Source organism: Macrosteles quadrilineatus, unplaced genomic scaffold, assembly GCF_028750875.1.
Source record: "Macrosteles quadrilineatus isolate MER2022 unplaced genomic scaffold, UCM_ALF_1.0 Scaffold_3__2_contigs__length_128488019, whole genome shotgun sequence".
Taxonomy (NCBI): Eukaryota; Metazoa; Arthropoda; class Insecta; order Hemiptera; family Cicadellidae; genus Macrosteles; species Macrosteles quadrilineatus.
Genome location: NW_026542596.1, coordinates 63,499,941 through 63,521,299, shown reverse-complemented (window position 1 = coordinate 63,521,299; position 21,359 = coordinate 63,499,941). Strand labels below are relative to the sequence as shown.

The 21,359-nt window shown below is 32.9% G+C and overlaps 1 protein-coding gene across 2 annotated transcripts in view; it reads left to right on the top strand.

The window, feature by feature from the left end:
* Positions 1–3,864: 3,864 nt before the first annotated feature.
* Positions 3,865–21,359, top strand: part of LOC128988606 (uncharacterized) — a 57,484-nt gene continuing 39,989 nt past the window's right edge. Inside the window, exons 1-9 of one of the 2 annotated variants that reach the window (XM_054410047.1) lie at positions 3,865–4,006; positions 9,263–9,419; positions 10,267–10,418; positions 11,517–11,679; positions 12,505–12,647; positions 13,325–13,490; positions 14,233–14,375; positions 14,967–15,126; positions 15,442–15,590. In XM_054410047.1, coding sequence (XP_054266022.1) covers positions 3,937–4,006; positions 9,263–9,419; positions 10,267–10,418; positions 11,517–11,679; positions 12,505–12,647; positions 13,325–13,490; positions 14,233–14,375; positions 14,967–15,126; positions 15,442–15,590 — 1,303 coding nt within the window. In that variant the 5' untranslated portion in view covers positions 3,865–3,936. The remainder of the gene's footprint in view (positions 4,007–9,262; positions 9,420–10,266; positions 10,419–11,516; positions 11,680–12,504; positions 12,648–13,324; positions 13,491–14,232; positions 14,376–14,966; positions 15,127–15,441; positions 15,591–21,359) is intronic. The other variant, XM_054410048.1, reaches the window with a different exon arrangement.

Sequence of the window (21,359 nt, the reverse complement as noted above, 5' to 3'; positions counted from 1 at the left end):
CTTCTAGATGCCTTGACTTACGATTGAAGAAGTGGTTATCATAGAATATGGCAAACGAATAGCTTTTCTTGACCAAAATCAGGAGATAAAAGGAAAGATTAACCAAAGTTCAAACCATACTGATCAACACGGACAAATAGGACCTGCAAAAGGCTCCATTTGGCCAGAAAACAAGAGGTCAGCTCTTGAACACATCATCCAGGGTTTTGGCACATGTCATATGTGCACTTGTTATCATAGGTCTAAAGTTTTTAGTTCTAGGTACTTCTAATTCAATGTTATGTCATTTATAAAAAATCTATGGCTGTGACCATCTTAAAGACGGTTAAAATCTTCAAGTTCAAGTTTTGTGTGACCCAATGGTGATGAGTCAACGTCGAAACAGTTGTCCATACTTGGAGCAGAAGAATCACAAGGCAGTACCAGGTATTTTAACGCCTTTACAAATTACGATATGTTTATGCTACGGTAATTTTTATCTGCATCGCTTTTCTAAATCAATAAAGCAATTTCATGCTCTGCATTTACAATAATTTCTAGCTATGATACATTTACATGTAATTTTTTTGTATCATCCTTATCAACAAAATTGATATTTATAAAGAATTGCCCGTCGGCTTCGCCCGACGTACTTTTGTGGTTTTTACTACTATGAACCCGCTGAAGTTGTGACTTAGCTACAGAACTACTTACTCTCTCTGGAACAACACTTGTAATGATTTACGTACCAAAATTACCATTCCTGTTCTATCTCCTTTCACTTAATTATACAATTACACCATATTTGCCAATAGTTCAGTGGGTTTTCTCATTACTTTATTGAAAAGTATTAGGCAGTCTAGGCCCTAACATAAAAAAAACTTTAATTTGTGTCATAATGTTTTCTGACACTGTCTCGGCATGCTTCTGATTTGATATACCGATTTGATATTGTTGATTTTTACCCTTCTTTTTATTTTTTCCTGGGCTACCGATACTATATTTGAGTTTTTTACCTGAGTTAATAGGCGGTTCTGGGAAGTTATTCTGTTCTTGTCGAGCTGTAGCACATTATTATAATTTTTTGAAAAGACCGTATCAAATGGATGCAACACATCCAATTCAAAGTTTGTTTTGACATGAGCAAAAATGTAAACTAAACATCTGTTCAGCTGTTATGCATTATCTTCCTCAAAATCAGCTGGGAATTGGATGAGTACACAGGGTTCTTCTTATTAACAAAAACTATCAACATTTTACAACAACTTTACAACAGTTTGGGTAATGGTAAAAACCACAAAAACTAATACTGACATAGAGTTTTAGAATAGAACATTTCCAAAGTTTTTTATGAGGTTGCGGGTTTTTATTTGGTACGTATTTTGGTACCTAGTAATAGCGTGCAACAACTCATAAAATGTTATAGCGTAGTTCAATTCGATTCAATTCAAAGATACTTTATTCACATATACACAAAAGTATACATGTATGGCGTTCAGAACACTCTAAGCACTCATGCTATATATGTTTTTAACCACTGTTTATTGATTTATGTATCTTTATTTTATAAAATCTGCTGCTCTTTGATGAAATTCAAAGTTTTGTAATCGTAGTTTTATGGGAACTGCCTTGTTTTAAGGTGCATAAACACAAGGAAAAATCAATTTTCTTTAAAAAAATTTGACCCATAATCTGTTTGAAATAGAAAAGAACTTTAAGTGCAAAAGTTGTAGATAATTTAGTTCTGCACTAATGATTTTCCATTAGATTTAACATCCAAACATTGGTTCAGTCAGCTAGGCTTACATAAAATATTTTCACCGGAAATTCCTTTAACCCCCCTTAAATTATGATTTCCATAAAACCCCGTCTTATTGCACATCCACACTAGAGACCCCCTACACCAAATTTGATAATTCTAGGTCGTATATGTTTTGAGATATAGCAATCATCTGTCAGTGAGTGGTATTTGTCTTTTATATAGGTACTTAATAAAAAACTGAAATGTCTTTATAAAAACAAATAAGATATTTTTACCACCCCATAATTCTAAAAATGATAGGTCTAAGCACTTTATCGCTATTTTTATACTTTTTTTTTTTTAATTTCATGTGCAATGTTTACATTATTTTGTTTTGTTTGTGTTACTCAATTAATTGCTATCCATAAAAGCTAATTAAATAAAAAAATAAAACAATGAGTAGGCCTACCTAATTTATCTTTTGTTTAAGTTAAACATTTGATTAAAGGAACTTAATGAATCACAGTCTGATATTTTCTGTAGTTTCTACAGCTACCGGTATGTTTTAGGTTTTAGCTAACGCTTTCTATTGTTATTGATGACACTAATTGGTAAAACCAAATTTGCTAAAAGGTAGAATGAAACCTCATCGTTTCTCAACACAAACTGCAAACTAGTTTTCTCTGATTTTAGTTTTCATGTGCACATGCTGAGTTTAAGCCCTATTCAGTAGGATATTTTTTAGTTTGTTACCTAAAGTAAAATTAACTATATACCGTTGTCACCGAATAATTTATTAGTTAAATGCATTCGCAAAAGGAAAAATAACTGTAGTAGTCGGCCTTTAAGCATATATATATAATTTCTATAGGCTGACGGTACTGGTATTTACAGCTCAAATATTAATTTTGAGCGTCTTGGATATGTTTAAAAGAGCTGGTATAAAATATGTAGTTAAAGAGTAAAAATCCTCTCAATAACACCATACAAAAATTAAATAATTATATTGACAAAACTAGGGGCGAAGTGTCGATCATATTCATATGTTTGATGAGATGCGACGTTTTGTAGAAATACTGAAGAATGTTGCTAAAAAAAGTCGGCTTTCTCTTTATTCAGAAGCTTGACAAGGAAACCGGAAACCCATTTCTCAATGATAAAAGTAGGGCCCATAAAGCTCAAGAATTAGGTGGAAGTTGAAACTGATAGTATCCGAATTCAGGATTTTACGTAGAGATAGGGTCGAATTATTTCCTTCATAAACAAAGACCAATTCAAACTAAATCTGCTGGGTTTCCCTTATGAGACTTGGAGAAACTAGACTTGTTTGAGTTCGGTTTTGCGTGGTCAAGGTTACGGTGAGGGGTCAGCTCGTCAGCTGTCAGCTGGGTTGCTGGGTTTCCTCGATTTGCCGATAGGCTTCGCGTTTCTATTTATTCGAAAGCTACTCGACTACAATCGGATGGATAAGATGCGATAGCGATTGATTGGTAACTCATATTTCGCAAAATATGTATACAACTACAGTTTTACAAGTTATTAACCCAACTCATCTTGTAGTGTTTTTATATGTCTACTTACACATAGGAGAAAATTTATATGGCTTGCAAATTTACTTTGCTTTGTGATCCAAATTAATTGTGTCTAGCCAAATTAAAAACTTGAACCATTTTCAAACTCATTTATAAGAGGAAAGAGGTTAGAATTGCACTAGGATATGTCTATGACGATTAATAGTTAACAAGTTAAACAGAAAAAAAACCAAAATAATTCCTCTTGATCTTTTACACATGAAATAAAATAACAATATGCAATGAATTCGTTAGAATAAGTTTGGACTAATGTCCAAAGTTGTGGGGTCTAATTGAATTTAATTTAAGGTTAGTTTGGAATGCTCAGAAGTTATTGAAATGTTGTTAGGCAAAATAATTGACAGCCTTATGCCATATTGAAAAGATGGACCATTCTCTGTCGTTGACGCGAAATCATTGCAGGTACAATCCATCAATCACGCAATACCGGTACCAAAAAAGTAATCATACATCAATCCGATCCGAAGCGATTGTCATATCGTTTGCCTGCCTGTTTGGGTTTGAGTGTTCGAGTTGTTTGTTTTCAACTTTAGTTTAGTGCAGCCGCTGTCGCCCACCGCCGCCGACGGAACTTTGAAGTGGTTTGATTTCTGTTTCTGTTATTGCCTGATCGAAACTAACAACATGATTATAAGGACAGTTCGAGTTTTTCTGGCATTAATTACATTTTGTTTGATTTGTGAAACGTCTAGTGGTAAGTGATTTTATTACTATGATAAGAAATCCGACAACTGATTCTGTTAACTTACTTGTATATGCTAACAGTTTCATCTTCAGTAGCTCTAGAAAGTTATTCTAACAATTTTTCTTAAAGCTTACATTATATTTACAGAATGGTATTAAAACGAATGGTTGGTTATCAAAAAGGCTACCGGTAGTGAAAGAAATATCTTTTTTAGAGCAAAATTCCCATATAGCGAATAAGCAATTACCATATCATGGTAAGTACCTGGACCACATAAAACGTGTATGTTTTCTGTGCCTGGACCCGGGACAGATGTACTTTTTCGTTTTGAGGTCCCTAGAGGCCAAACACCATTCAAATTTGTATATATATTTATATATGTGACCGTTAGCGCTATAACTTGTGCAAAAATCATCCGGTTTTGATGAAATTTTGAGTTCGCAAACCAGCTGATCACATGGGCTATGGGAACAGGGGTTTATGGGGGGTTTTTATGGGGTAAAAAAAGAGTTTTCCCATTTTTAACCCTTAAAAACATAAAATTTAACAACTTATTTCCAAACCACTTTGTAGAGCTTAAAAGAAACAAATGATTTACCGGTAGTATATTAAATCGTTTTGTGTGCCAAATGGCTACAGAGAAAAATCCAAAAATATTGTAAATTTAAAATTACCATGTTATTCTTATGGAGAACATTGTAAACTGTTGTAGTTTTCTTGTTTATGAGCATATTTGGAAAATGCATTCATTTTATACTAGGTAAACTGTTAACAGTTTACAAAAAAACACATTTTTACCCCCCTGTTGCAGCAAACCTAAGTACTGTACTCGTTAAACTAATAATATTTAAATAAGGATAATAAATGTGATATTTTTAAGGACAATTTTTAGTGTAAATCCAATCAGGCAAAAGTAAATTTGCTTAGTCTGCAGGTTTAGCTGCGGCGGGGTATTTAAAAATACATGGGGAATTTATTGAATACAATAAAAAATATTTATTTACTCTCACAAATTAATTGATTTGACAATGTTGAAGTGTATAGTGACCCAGAGAGAGATAAAATATTAATTGTAACTTACTAAATCAAATTCCTTGACCAACTCTTACAAGGAAGTGACCTCAGAGAAAGCTAACACTAGCTACAAATAACACCAAAATAGTTGTTTATTGATTGTCTTGTCATGTTATCTTAAAACAAAAGATAATTTATTGCTGGGAAGCATTATTTGGCCTTTTTAAAGATTATTTTTATTTGGATAGAGGTAGAAAATCCATGGTTAAACAAAATTAGACTTAGTTTTGAATTGTAACTTACTGTAACTATTTAATTAGAAAACACTAGGTAACTTATTTAGTGTAGGTTAGACTACAACTTTTTAGATGTTGTTATTATCATGGTAAAAATTGACTGACTAATTAAAATGGTACAAAGAATATTTTATAATTTTTAAGTTATAACTAAAGCATATTTTGTATAACATCTGTAAAAGTACCTACCCAAAACTAAGAGAGAAAATTGTGCCTTAGACTGAGCACTCTCTGAGTGTTGTGTTATAATATAAAGTAAAATACCCCCGCCGCAGCAAACCTGCAGACTAAGCGAATTTCCATTTGACTGATTGGATTTACACTGAAATGTCTACTTAAAAATATAACATTTATTCCCGATTTAAATAGAACTAGTGTACATGTTGCTCGAAATCGAGCAATTGCAAAGTACAGGAGTTACATATAAACAAATGACTTGTTTAAAAACTAATAACAGTCATAATTTCCGATGATTTTAAAAGAGTCAACTAAAAGTTTAGAAACTAATGGAAATACTCACAATTTACATAACAGTCCTATTCCAGTTTAAAGGGTTAATTTTAGCGAATTTCCCATATAGGGAATAAGCTATTACCGTAGGTCTCATGGTAAGACCTAGACCCGGGACCGATTTACTTTTTCATTTTGAGGTCCCCAGAGGCCAAAAACACCATCCGTTCAAATTCATATATATATATATATATTTATATATGTGTCCGTTAGCGCGATAACTCGAGCAAAATTGATCCGATTTTGATGAAATTTGGTACAAACGTGTAAACCTACATTTATTCGAACGAGTTCGCGAACCAGCGTAATCGGACCATGGGATCAGGGGTTTATGGGGGGTTTTATGGGGTAAAAATGGGTTTTTCTCATTTTTGACCCTAAAAACATTAAATTTCTAAATTTCTCTCTAGACCATTTTGAAGAGCTTAAAAAAACAAATAATTTAGTATATTGTAGTGTTTTTGAATGTTCATGGACTACGGAGAAAATTAAAAAAATTGTAAATTTAAAATTCCCATGTTATTCTTATGGAGAATAAATAAACTGTTCTAGTTTGCTTGTTTATGGATATATTTTAATCAAATTTGGCAATTTGGTTTATTTTATACTAAGCTATCAATATTTCAATTGAAAAAACCCACCTCAACATCTTCCCCGTAGCAGCAAACCTAACTACTCACTAAAATTAATGTTATTTAAATAGGAAATAAATCTGAAAATATATAGGGAATATTTTAGTAGAAATCAAGCCGGGTAAATGGAAATTCGCTTAGTATGCAGGTTTGCTGCGACGGGGGAATTAAACTTTCTAACTGCCCATGGACGGAAAAAGGTAAGTTTACAGTTAAAGTCATCGTAAAAAGGCTGTCAGCTTTAATAATGTACAATACCTAAGTTATTTAGCCAATTTGTAGACCAAAATTTAAGGCGTAGGACTTTAAACTCTACAGAACAGGGTTAGGCAAAAACTGGCAGAACTCTGAATTGGTGTTATTTATCATAGGCATACTCATATGCCAAATCCTTAAAATACAAATTCAATAATTAATAAATTATATATCATTAAACACAAACCAAAAAACTATACACATTTTTAATACAACATAGATAATTTACACATTGACTGTTTAAAATTAACATATGTTCTTCTTCTCACTTTTAATTTTTGCTTCGCAACGGGAAAAATCTGTTTCATAATCAATGAAATAGATTTATAATAAATAATCTATCATAAAGTTTAAGATTAAATAAACCTACCACATAGCTGTTTTATTTTTTTTTTATCAGCTGTCTGAAATTGTGAAATATGCATTTGACAGTTCTGGTTGTTTACATTTAAATGTCAAAGCAAATGTAAACATTTTTTTTTTTTTTTTTTTTTTTTTTAACAAGTATTTATTTACAATCTATTCTTACTAGAATAATAAGTAAATTTTATAACCATTTTAACATGGGTTAGTTACACTCCATCAAGTGCACTAACATACAAAAACTTTTAAAAAGTTTAACTAAAAACGATTTGGAAGGTCTATTGGATTAACTCTTTTGAGCCTATATGTAGCTTCACTATTGTCGAGGAGGTTGACTGCCAGGAAATTTGGATGGGTTTCTAATTTTCTTTGGTATTTTTCACTTCGTTTCTTTATTTCTTCTTTAACATAGGGTAATTTTGTATCTTGATGAATTACTTTATTTGTGACAAACCAAGGTGCTTGTAAAATTTTTCTCAATGTTTTCGATTGAAACCTTTGAACTATGTCTATGTTTGAGTTGGAAGTGGTTCCCCAGAGTTGGATACCGTAGGTCCAAATAGGTTTCAATATAATTTTGTATAAAAGTAATTTATTTTCAACAGATAATTTTGAATTTTGACCAATGAGCCAATTTAGTTTGTTTGTTTTTAAATTTAAATGAAGTCGTTTGTTCCAAATGTGTGAATGCCATGTAAGCCGTCTGTCGAGATGCATACCAAGGTACTTAACTTCGTTGGATTGTGGAAGCATGACATTATTCAATGTTACTGGGGGACAAGTTCTTGTAGACATAGTAAATGTAACTTGAACGGATTTTGTTTCATTTACTTTAATTTTCCAATTCTGTAGCCACTGAGACAAATCGTCTAATGCAGCCTGAAGGTTTGATGATGCCAGAATAGGATCCTGATTTGATGATAAAAAAGCAGTGTCGTCTGCAAATGTTGCAACCGTAATACCCTGAGTACTTGGAAGGTCATAAGTGAACAAAATATACAAAATAGGTCCAAGAACACTGCCTTGTGGTACACCTGATTCAATTTCATGCACATCTGTAACTATATCTTGATATTTAATTTGAAAAAAGCGTTTGGACAAATACGATTTCAACACTCCATAGTATGTATGGGGCAGCAAAATGTAAACATTGTGATGAATTTTCTCATGCTTCCATGGAGACCAATTATAAATATTTAATTTCTGACAACAGCTGTAGTTTCAAAACAATGATTGTTTCCCATGTTAATCTTATGGAGAAATACGAAACTTTAAAGGACCCCAGCGCCTCACTCTGTAATTATTTCCCTAAAAAGAAAGTTTCCTGCACAACTTCACGTTACGCTCTTTCCAATGACACCAAAAACATGTCAATCGGTTCAGTAGTTTCGGAGGAGTAATTGTCACAAAAAACATGCTTGCGTATTAAATAAGTATGGATTAGTTTAACAAGCACTTAGGTTTGCTGCATCATCAGGGAGGGTAAAACTGTTTTTTTTTGTAAAATGTTAATAGTTAGTAAGAAATAAAAACATTTTCCAAATTTGATCAAAATATGTTCATAAACAAGCAAACTACAACAGTTTACTCATTCTCCATAAGAATAACATGGGAATTTTAAATTTACAATTTTTTGGAATTTTCTCCGTAACCATTAGGCGCATAATAACGCTTCAATATACTAAATTATTTGTTTTTTGAAGCTCTACAAAATGGTTTGGAAATTAATTGCTAAAGTTTATGTTTTTTGGGTCAAAATTGGGAAAAACCTATTTTTACCCCATAAAACCCCCCGTAAACACCCATTCCCATGGTCCGATCATGCTGGATCGCGAACTCGTTCGAATAGACGTAGGTTTACACGTTTGTACCAAATTTCATCAAAATCGGATCATTTTTGCTCGAGTTATCGTGCTGACGGACACACACATATATATATATATATATATATATGAATTTGAACGGATGGTGTTTTTGGCCTCTAGGGACCTCAAAACGAAAAAAAATCGGTCCCGCGTCCAGGTCTTACCTACCATGAGTACTACGGTAATAGCTTATTCCCTATATGGGAAATTCGCTAAAAAACACCAATAAAAAAATATATATTCATCAACAACAATATATTCCCACATTTAAGACAATGTTATACTTTAAATATATAGTAGGAACTATGAAGTTAACATTTTTTATTGTAGATGCTCCTGTTATGTACTTGGGCTGTTATGAGGATGGTGGACCAAACAACAGATTGATGTCCGATCACCACCAGGACTTCCCCGGAACTCTCACTCCCGACATGTGCAATGAACATTGCCGGGGGAAAGGGTTTTCTTATGCAGGCACACAGTACAGGTACAGTGATATTCGTCTCTCTAAAAATGATTCTCTCTCTGCAAAAATATTTGGTTCATTCTTACATGGGTTGAAAATTGTTAAACAAGATCTCTGTTAATTGAGTTGAAAGTAATTCATTACGTTGTTATGTTTCTGCATGGACACATGTTATGTCACAACCAAGTCCCACTAGAAAAACATGCCATGCTGCAGGATCCATGAGGTCACACTAGTGGAAATAAGCTGGCCGTTTGTCAGATTTTAATGGTGAAATTTTAGTACAACTAGCTACCACTATGACGTAGTATTGCGCTGTAGCATGGCCTTTTTTTAGTGGGGCCTTGCCACAACTGGCCATAGTAGACTTGTCTACGACCCTTCGATAATAACTTGTATATTAAGCTGTAGATTTGATCCATTCTTTTTGGGACGAGGTTTATTTTACCAGATATAATGACAAAAATAATTATGATATTGTTATATTGGGATATAAATGAGAAAATTCAGTCAAAACAAGCCAAATTTGATTTTTTGTTCTTTTCAACTAAATTATTCATACATATTAATTTGGGTTTATCAAAAGGTTTATTTCAGCTTATCATATAATTTATTTTTATCTTCTTCTGAGTTTCTCGTTTCTTTACTTGTCATTTGACAAATATTAGGCCTAATTCATTCTTTGTAAAATCAGGTATTACCAGTGTTCGGACAGTTCCCTTCTAAAAAACTTTAAAAATTATTCTGACATTGACAAAAATCAATTTATTTTAACCATTGATACTTAAGCCTAAAGCTATGAGTCTTGCTTACCATTAAGTTTATTTAATTCATACAGCCTTTTCTAACAATGAATCTTATATTTCAGCTTTGAATGTTTCTGCTCCAAAACCAAGCCTTCGGATGAGAAGAAGGAGCTAGAAAGTGATTGTAACAGCAAATGTGCCGGGGACGATTCAAAGACCTGCGGAGGAAATAACAGATTGGCTGTGTTCACGACCGGGTTCCCAGATCCGACAGGTAATGTTATAAATAAATAAATAATAAATAAAAATACCTTCATTTCCGAGCGTCTCTCTTCTATAGAGGAATTGCTTTCCTTGGTGACTCCTGGAAATTAGAAGGTGAGCGGGGAAGTTGGCTGTGCCGCCAGAGAGAGCTAATAGCCTGACTAAATATATTTCTTAGTATTTGAAGGAGTTGTTGGACAGCTCCGTTGCAAGCTCAACTTGCTACTTGCTTTAGCTCAGATCCGAATTTTAATCTTATATACATTTAATTCTTTTCTTTGCTTTTTATTGAACCCCTAACGATAACATACCACAACTTCTTTGGAAGAATATTTCATAACATTTAGTTAAATAGGTAGTATTTTTAGCATATAACAAATCAAGCAGTAAATTTTTTTTAAGACACATATTACTTGGTAGAAGCTATGCAAAATCTTACCACCAGATTTAAAAAAATTATAATCTAATATTTTTACATGTTAGACTATTGTACAAAACAAACATAAGAATTAACTTAACAATTTAACTTAACACTGATTTTATAAACACAACTATAGATAGGACTAATTTTAATGTTGTTGTACCCTCTTTCACATGATAGTCCAATACAGTCCATCCACTCATCACAGTTTTTTTTTAACCTACCAGTTTTACTTTCTACCCCTATACAAAGTACTGTAAGCCCTATTATGAAATATTTATACATAGGAAGTATTGTTTTCGTCAACATATTTGAGTTTGAGTTTTGACTGTTTTGGCTGCAGCCTTACAAAACAAGTTTCAAACAGCCCAAGTAGGGTTCAAACACCCTAAGAGGCTTCACGAAGAAACATTCGAGGTGTAACACAAAGAAAATTATATAGAAATAATGTGTTTTTCTTAGGAATTATTATTATTTTTAGAGTTCATCCTTATACTTTAAGAACTTGGGTCTCTATGAACTTAAAGTGATCTTTGTTGGTCTGAGTGAGTATGTGAGAAAGTTCAAAGTTAAGTGGAAAGTGGATACTTATAAAGCTCCCAAAAATTGTGTAGGCATCTAATTAATTATTCTAAAATATCCTCATTCAAATATTATGTTACGTTCATTTTAACTGTACTGTTTCAGAAAGTGGCGTAGATGTTTTGCTATCTCTTGGATGTTTTAAAGATTCACACGCCAACAGGTTCTTGTCTGGCCACCGTCAAGATTTCCCTGGTGCACTAACCAATATTAAATGTGTGAAATTGTGTAAAAATAAAGGATTTCACTATGCTGGAACTGAATATGGGTATGTGTATATGAATAATTTTTAGTTTAACTAGCACACATGAAATTTTTGGGCAATGAGGAAAACCAGCTCCTTTGCGTTGTAAACCGGTTTGGACTTCAGTATTCTAAAGTCAATTGCAAAAGCTACTAAACAAATGGTTTAATCCTTTTACTCTCTGCAAATATTATCTAGAGATAGTGTTTAAGGAAATATTTAAAATCTAGTGAAAGTGGAAATGTATTATAAACAGATCTTTATACCAAAGTAACAGGAATTTAATGATTGTTACAAAAAAAGACGAAATATAATACACTGGTATTTTTGGGGAAATTATATATACAATATGTCAGTTTTGATTTTAGACATTAAATATATTGGTAAAACATGAATAAACTTAAATACAGTATTTTATGTATGTAATTATCAGAGTCAGTCCCTTACCGCAGTTTTGCATTTTGTTTTCTTTTCTTTTCCATACATTGCTCAGAGAGAACTTCCCAATATTTTGTTTTATAGAATAGATCCAATCTAGAAATTGTTCTCATGACTGTTAACAGTGCATTATTGACATTTAAAAATGTTGTATGCCATAGTATCTCGTACAACAAATTCTTGTATTAGAGGAGGTGTGGTAGTAGGAGCCAGATTATTCCCTTAATCATTCATTCATTCATTCAATGTTTTTAGACACAAAAATTTGTTTACCGAAGCTGAATTCACTATTTTTAAAACTTTATCCAGTGTTAGGATATATGCAATTGCAGCCAATCTATGGGCCAAATATTTTACTGTTCAACACTATCCTTGTAAGTCATTTGACATATATGAAAATAAAACTTGCAGGAAGGAGTGTCACTGTGGAAACAGAAAGCCATCTTACAGAGAATACGCAAGTGACGAGGAATGTTCAAAACGATGTGAGGGAGACATAAACCAACTCTGCGGTGGAAATTGGAGGCTTTCTATTTTTAAAACCTCGAATACAGGTACCAATACTCATATTGTGGTGACGGTGAGAGTTGAATTAACAAATGATGATTAAAAAGATGATTTTTTATAGTTGTTCACTTATTGACTGTCCACGTTTTTGTGACTTTATAAACACCCACATTTGTAATGGACATGGACAAATTTAGAATAATAATAAATTAAAATAGTTTATAGTGTAAGTGTTTGGTAAACACCAAAGCCTTGGGTAAGAAAGAATCCTACTTGTGCCTACTTGTACGCCTACTTGTGCACATAGAATCCAGGACAATTGTGAACGTTAAAATAAAAACTCGTAAAATAATAAATAAACCTTCTTAAATAAATAAATCTTCTATTGGGGATGAAATGGTGTCCAAACGGGATATTCTACAACCTACTAATGCTCGAAATGTTTTGAATATTAAATATCGAATGTTATTGCTGCTCGGGGTTTGTGTATTACGCTCAATGTTTGAAGGTCAACTGACTGCTGCTCGGAGCACTTCTCCAGCAGCTCTTTTGTATCAGTAGAAAACAACAGTCATCCCCTCCACAGTAATTTCACCATACTTAGTATTTGGTGCATCGAAATGCAACGTTTTTGGGATGAACCTAAAATATTAACCCCAAATAAATCTTTACAAAGGATTGTTTTTTGCTTCCAGAGTTTAAAAATTTTTGCTTTTCTTTACAGACAAAGAGGACCCGCCCAGCAATGGGAAGTATGTTGGTTGTTATCAGGACGATGAAAATTCACGACAATTGGATGGGCATTTGGAGGACTCTGGTTTTCTAACGCATCTGAAGTGTACAGGGCTGTGTTATTCTAGAGGGTTTTTGTACGCTGGGACTCAATACAGGTGAATATTAAGTATTTAGATACAAAAATGCTCATCCATTTAGCATGGGTAAAAATATTGCCAAATTAAGGCTAGGGATTAAAACTCGAGTTTTAGAGCATGTTAGACTGATGCGCTACACTGTCGTGTCATACAATCCACTAATATTTACGATCGATTATCCGTTATTTTTCTAGTCACTTTCATTTGGTAACTCAGACAGTGATTTAGCCTCTGTTCACCTTCAAAATTCTAATATTAAATATTCTTCCGAATGTTGAAACTATCTCCGTATTGACGGTAGTCCAAATGCTACCCTAGGAAATCCCCCCTCTATAAAATCACTGAGCAGTTGTGGTACAAACACCTTTTTCAAACAAACAAACAAAATATTATAAGACTGAGACCAGAACACAATGCTGTGTATGTAAACCAGAATATGAGTGCAGGATGAGTGTATGGTCCCTGACTAAGACCAGTTGTTTCTTAGCAAGGACCATTTATGTATTAAGAGCTAAATGAAGGAGAGCTACGAGTCCAGTTTTGAACCAGCAAATAGCTACAGTACCACACATAACCATTCATCAGTAAACCTTCCTCATGTTCCATAATGTTGTCATATGCTGCAATAACTGTCGTTTTGGATTCCTGTTATGATTGGCGACTTCTTTCATTATCTAGCATTAAAAAAACTTTATACAATCTAAAATAGATTTAAGATAAGCAAATACTTGTTTCACACTACTTTGATTCTTGATTTTAGCTACCAGTGTTTTTGTGGAGACAAGCCTCCGAATCCAAACTTGAAACTAGCAGAAAAGGAGTGCTTCAAACGTTGTACAGGCGACCCTGGAGAAATTTGTGGAGGCCCAACGAGAAACTCCATCAGAGAAACTGGAATTCCAGGTAAATTAGGAATTAAATCGTTACCTTGATCGTTAATTCATAGATCGGGTAAGAAGCAAGTAACGTGCTTGTCAACCATCAGACAACGAATAATCATATTCCATGGTTAGATTTAAGCTTGGTCGAGGCCTATGTGCTCTGGTGGCGAGTTAAAGCACTAGACATCAGCTGATCGGAAGTACGTCATCCATTGCCGTTGATCTATTAGTCATCGTCTGTCAACAAACACCAGTTTGTCGTGGGCGTTAAATATTTGCAAAATCGGTCGGTTTGACTTTATTTGATGATTTGGAGTGTCATTACTGTATTAAAAAAATATCATGTGTGAGTTTATTCTTCATTGTGTTTGAAACTAGGCCTACGTTCTTAGGTAAAATTCTACTCGACAAACAAAACACTTTAGATGACATTAGTTGAGATTTTAAGTCACACTAATTCTTGCCTCATCATTCATATCTCAATTTTTGGGATAAATATCAGTAGAGTTAAACACTATGATTACAATATTATCTATATTAACAGTGTGAAGCAACAGAATGATATGTGATTGTTAGGTTTGTATGATTGCACGCCTATTCTTCACTGTTACAGATCTGCCAGTAGCCGGTAAATATTTAGGATGTTTCAACGACATAAACAACCAAATCTTTGGACATTCCCACAAATACACATTTGACAAAACTAACACTCCAAGAAGATGTATGAATTTCTGTTTGCAATTGGGCTTCCGATATTCTGGAGTTGAATATGGGTAATATATTTTTCATAGTTTGCTAAGTAGGTAAACATTACATTATGAGAGTATAAAGTTAAATGCAAAACGCTGCTAGAAAGTATATGTATTTAATTTTTACAGAGATAGTAGGGTTTTGGTTGACACTGCCACATATTGTGAGCTACTCGTTCAATTATGTTCAACGTAAATAAAAAAATATCCACAGCTAGACCAGGTGTAGATGGGTCTACTACAGTATCCAAAGCTCAATAATAATACGATGTCAAACGAGTGCCTAACTTGTACTTATTTGAACGTGTAAGCTTATTTGATTATTTGTTATTTAAACAGGAAAGAGTGCTTCTGTGGTAACGAGAAACCAAATACCAATCTAGCGGTAAACCAAGAAGACTGCAGTAAGCCTTGTTCTGGAGATGCTGTTGAGAGTTGTGGCGCAGACTGGCGCTTGGCTGTGTATGCTACAAACACTACGGTTACAGGTAAACTGAATGCTGCAATCTTTCTTTTAGTATCCACACCAATGCTATTTGCAATGGAAGAAGTGCAGGAATTAGGCCTATAGATGTAGTTGACTGAACAATTCAAATAGGTAATTAAATAATAAAAGGTAATAAATTAAAGGTAAAAAAATAGATTTTATTTATCTTTGTCGCCAATCTATATAAATAAAATTATTAATAAATACAAGCACTTGTAACATGCATAACTCTTTATTAATAGCTGAAAAGTATATTAAAATATTATGATATGAACAATGTAAATAATTAACATATGGATTAACAAGCATAGCACCCGTCCTTCATACGGGGTTGGCATAAAAGTATAAAATGCTTATTACAGGTGTAATACTCGTTCTCTGCATTTCCAATGGGAGAGGACACGGTGTGAGAAAATTTGGTTCTTTTAATTTACGGTATGCTATATAACACATCTACTATAACCGTTCTATCACTAAAGAACAACCTAAACAAGAAGAAAATAAATTATCAAACATTCGCACAATATCCATTAAATTTAAAACCTAAACATATAACTGTTAACAATCCTAATTTGGCAGTTCTCATTAGTGTATCACAGCTTTTTATTGCTGATTCGTTCAAATTAGCTGTTGTAATAAATGTGAAAAAAATATTAGTGCTGCTCCCTGTTGGTAAACCTTTAAACTTTTTAATGCCATTGCATATCACAGAACCAACTTGTTTAGTTGAAACAGCTGACTAAATTCTTTAATTTGTTTTAAATATAAAAACTCATAAGATTAACATGGGAAATTCCAGAGCCATTGTTGAGATGTAGTAACACTTCGGCCCAGTAACATTTCGGCCAAACTCAAATTTCTTAGAAAAACAGTATCACTTCTTCCCACTCGCTTTTACATATGATTAAATAAGCTAATGGAGTAACATTTCGGCCCGACGAATTGGAAGGAACATATTGATTATTTGTTAAAAAAATAATTTATAAATAAAAAACTTTTTTAAACAAAACGTTTTTAAACGCCCTAAAAAGTAGAAAATAATTTACAAATAATTTATAAATATGTTGAGAGAGTATAAATACTTGTACGATTAAAAACGAAAAACGTGGGGTGCATGCAATAGATAGTTTACAATTACCTTCACCTACTGATTTAATGTATTATTATCAATTAATTGCATGCACCCAACGTTTTTCGTTTTAAATCGTACAAGTATTTATACTCTCTCAACATATTTATAAATTATTTGTAAATTATTTTCTACTTTTTAGGGCGTTTAAAAACGTTTTGTTTAAAAAAGTTTTTTATTTATAAATTATTTTATACTTTTTAGTTTTAATGTGTGTGCATGTTAAATCTATTTCAAGCATCTATATCAGATTAAGACAGAAGCATGTGGGAAATCTAAGGTTTATTTGAGTTTCTTTGCATATAACTATGTATTAGATTGCATGTATGGCCTACCTACTAACTATAAATATATCAATCTATTTAATCGCAATGTTTCTGAAATATAGTACTTCTCTGCAATGCGTTCACTCAAAATATTTATTGTTTACTTTATAGAATACTAAATAAACATAAATTGACATTATTTACAAACACCTTGATACCTGCAATCAGATTGTTTATCTTTATTTTGAAATGTTTGTTTGTATAAAGAATCTCTTGGGAGCATAACCTGTACCTCTTAACCTCTGCTCTTCGAACTGTCAAATTTAAGTATTTACAGCTGACTTAAATTAGTTGATATATTTACATCCTTTCAAAATGTAAACATGAAAAATTTGGAAGCCCATGGGGCGTAGCCCAAGGGAAATATGAAAATTAAATGATATAATATTGCATTGTCATGCATTTGTGAGCTATGTTTCAAATTTCAAGTCTCTAGCTTATCGGGAACATCGTTTAAAATTGATATCAAAATTTGTAGGAAAGCGAGCTAATAAAAACAAGCCCATGGGGCGTAGCCCGAAAGGAAATATGAAAATTAAATGATATAATATTGCAATGTCATCCATTTGTGAGCTATGTTTCAAATTTCAAGTCTCTAGCTCATCGGGAAGTATCAAAATTTGCAAGAAATCGATTTAATAAAAACAAGCCCATAGGGCGTAGCCCAAGGGAAATATGAAAATTAAATTGTATAATATTGCATTGTCTTCCATTTGTGAGATATGTTTCAAGTTTCAAGGCCCTAGCTCATCGGGAAGTTAGTATAAAATCGGTTGCAAAATTTGTAGCGGACAAGAAAGCGACCTAATAAAAACGTTTTAATTAAGATCATTCTTTTTTGCTTTTTCAGTTCTTTCTCAGTGTGCATCAAAAAATGTTACCAGAATAGTTTATTTTTCCCATGTAGAATCCATTTTGAGGTATGGCATTACCTTATGGGGAAATTCAACAAATAGTAAAAAGATATTTTCAATGCAAAAAAGATTCATTAGAAATATGGCAAACGCTAAATTTAGAGCTTCCTGTAAAAAACATTTCAAAAATCAGTCCATATTAACTTTTTCCAGTCTGTTTATTTATGAAAGCCTTAATTATGTCCATGAAAATAAGAAAGATTATGAAAAGTTCTTATTAAAAAATAAATACAACACTAGAAACAAGAACCTTTACAGTTACCCAAACCATCGGACAAAAAAATTTGAAAAATGTCCTTTTTATACAGGTTTAAAGCTGTACAACCATTTGCCGAATAAATTTAAACAATTGGCAGTAAATGTTTTTAAAGTTAAAATCAAAGAAATTCTACTGGATAAGGTTTATTATTCCATCCCAGAATTTTTAGCAGACACCTCCTTGGGTTAGTCATTGTACATTTTTGTTGTTATTGTAATTTTCTTGTTTTGTATATAAATGTTTTTTTTTCGCCATTGTATTTATTAAAAAGATTTATGTAATTGACGAGACACCAGTTACTGATATAAGCACCAAATGTAACGTTAAACAATTTGTGTCAATAAATAGATTTGATTTTGATTTGATGATGTGTGTTTAAATTTCTTGTAATATAAACAGGAGACGACCTGTTGCTGATGATTAGATCGTTTTATTTTGGATAAACTAGGTATAAACATAGATAAAACTACTCCTTAAACAACAAGAATTGTTTTCAGCTAATCCAAAATGACGACAAATCTACTAAAGGAGTATGTTTAATCTATGGTATCACGTACTGTTAGGAGTTAGTGTTTTTGGGCCTGGAATTGGAATCAATGGCCAAGTTCTTTTTGCAGGAATGCTCGGTGGGTTGAGTTGTTTAGTTTCATTCCCACAGCCACGAGCGTGAGCATTTATTAAAAGCATAAAATTGCTTAACGTGTTTAAGACGGCATTTTGTTAAGGCTAAACAAGTCAATTCTAAAAAAAAAAAACTTGCAATGATTCCAACGAGGAGTGGTATTCAAGCAATTGACGTAGGCCTATGGGCATAATATAGTTTTTAATAAAGGTTTGAAGGAAAGTAACTGTGACCAGACTAGGCGGGGGTGGAAAATTATTTGGGCCTAGGGGCGCAAAAATGCTAAATCCGGCCCTGTTTATTGTAGTTTTTAATCAATATTTTGTATGAAGTGGAATAACCTCAACAGCTACTCTTAGAAAACAATTTGGGAATAAAGATGAAGTAGGTTCGTACAGGTATTTGTTCATTAGTACTTAACACGTTCGCTGCGGGTGGGTCAGTACTGACCCACGGCGATCGAATCGCTCATGCTGCCGGGTCAGTACTAACCCACACTGCAGTGAATCAATATGTTGCTCAGTGCTAGCCTAGCGTCAGTCGAAGGTGGACCTACACCACGTTAGCGTGTAGTGTGTGACTTGCTTTGTTCACCGTTGAGTTGGTTCCCGCGGCCCGCTCCCGCCGTGGCGGCTGGGTCGGTACTGACCCACATTACTGTGAACGCCCCTCGCTTTGCTAATTTTTTGTGCTTTATGACGTCATATTCAATTTCAATTATTTTTTTAAATTTTATTTCAATAATATTAACATTTCATATCTTTTATATCTGTAATTTTTGTTTAATATTTAAATTTTTTATACTCCGGTTCTTGATGGGTCAGCACTGACCCATGTATATGACGTCACATTATGAAGTCATAATCAATTCCAATCAATTGATATACTATTTTATGTTGGTTATTTTATCATAATGACTACATATATATTTAGAACATATATTTTTAGTAACATATATAATGTATTCAGTGACATTTCCATTTTTTTCTGATTCTGGCTCCTGATGGGTCAGTACTGACCCATTATTATGACGTCACTTTTTGACGTCATATTCACTTCCGATCGTATTATATAATATTGTATTTCAATAAGGACACAAAAAGGAATGATATACAACAATGAAGTTTTTTAGCAATACGATTCGATTTTATAATTTCCTTTAGCAGTGAACGTGTTAAGTACTTTGTTGCTCAAGCAAAAAAGGTTCAAATAATAGCCTAGCAAGCACGGTAGTAAAGGGAGCACCTATATATAACAGTAGAACAAAGAGGTAATTTCCAAAAATATTTATGTCGTGACTAGTTTCGATAACTGGGTAATGGAACCCTAACCAGTCGCAAAATAGTTAGTAATTAGGATACGTTGATTAGGCCCTTTTTTGGTAGAATATGTATATCAATCGCACCTTTAGGAGGATTACCACCACATATACACTAGGCTATATAATATTGGTTTTTTTAATGTTTATCAGAAACAAATTTAGGGTTAAGTTCTGTCAATGGGATGCCTTTCCTTAAGACTAATTTTGTTTAACCTTTACAAAATGAGCATATACTTAAAAATAATAACTTAGAAATAATAACTGGGTAGGGTATTAATGCTAATTTAGCGGTTTTGACCAAGAACTAATATAAGTTTATCTCAACACACCATGTTTTGCATTTTCTTATTTTACGAAGACAATTTTCAATACAGTAATGTATTTCAATCGGGGAAACCTTTTTATCAGCATTAACAAAAAAACCAAAGCTACCTTAATAAACCAATATTTATTCATAAACATGTTTGCTGCCTTTAGCAGTTAAACCTCTGGAATCATTCAAATTCTTTATTGAAAATAAAATCAACAAAAGCAAACAAAGACAAACAACAAACTGTTTTTTTGTTTGTTTTTTTTTTTACACAAAAGATGTGTTGTACTGGGATATCTATCCTGGCGCATAGATAATTTGATTCTGAGTTTGTTTAAATATTACAATAATTTTTTTTCCATTTGAGCTTTTTAGGGACTATGTCCCTACAAGCCACTAGTCTTACTTATCCTTATATATAATACGTGAAGGCGATTTCTAAAAAACACTACTCCTCCGATAATAATGGACGGATTTTTACAAACGACGTGTCAAAATAAAGTACTTTTTGTGTAGATGCCCCCTTTCACAAATTCGTGTAATAAAAATCCTCGGGCTTTGCCCTACAGGCCATCAAAGTTGGAGTTTCTCCCATAAGATTAACATGGGAGAATCTAAATATTCAATTGGAAACTTTGTCTCCACAAATTTGAGAGAACGGCTGGGCGTACAAACTTGGTAGGGGTGTCAAAAGAAAGGTCTTGGTCTGTAGATGAGTTATCAAAAGAAAAACAAAGTAAATTCCCTTAGGATTCTGCCCCAGAAGCCTTTAAAGATCCCTCTACAGATTTGTTTACATTTTGGCCATGAATACCTTTTAATGAAACAGCTGTTAATTTGTAAATTGTATTTTACACAAGACACATTAATAATTGGGAGTTACTGAATT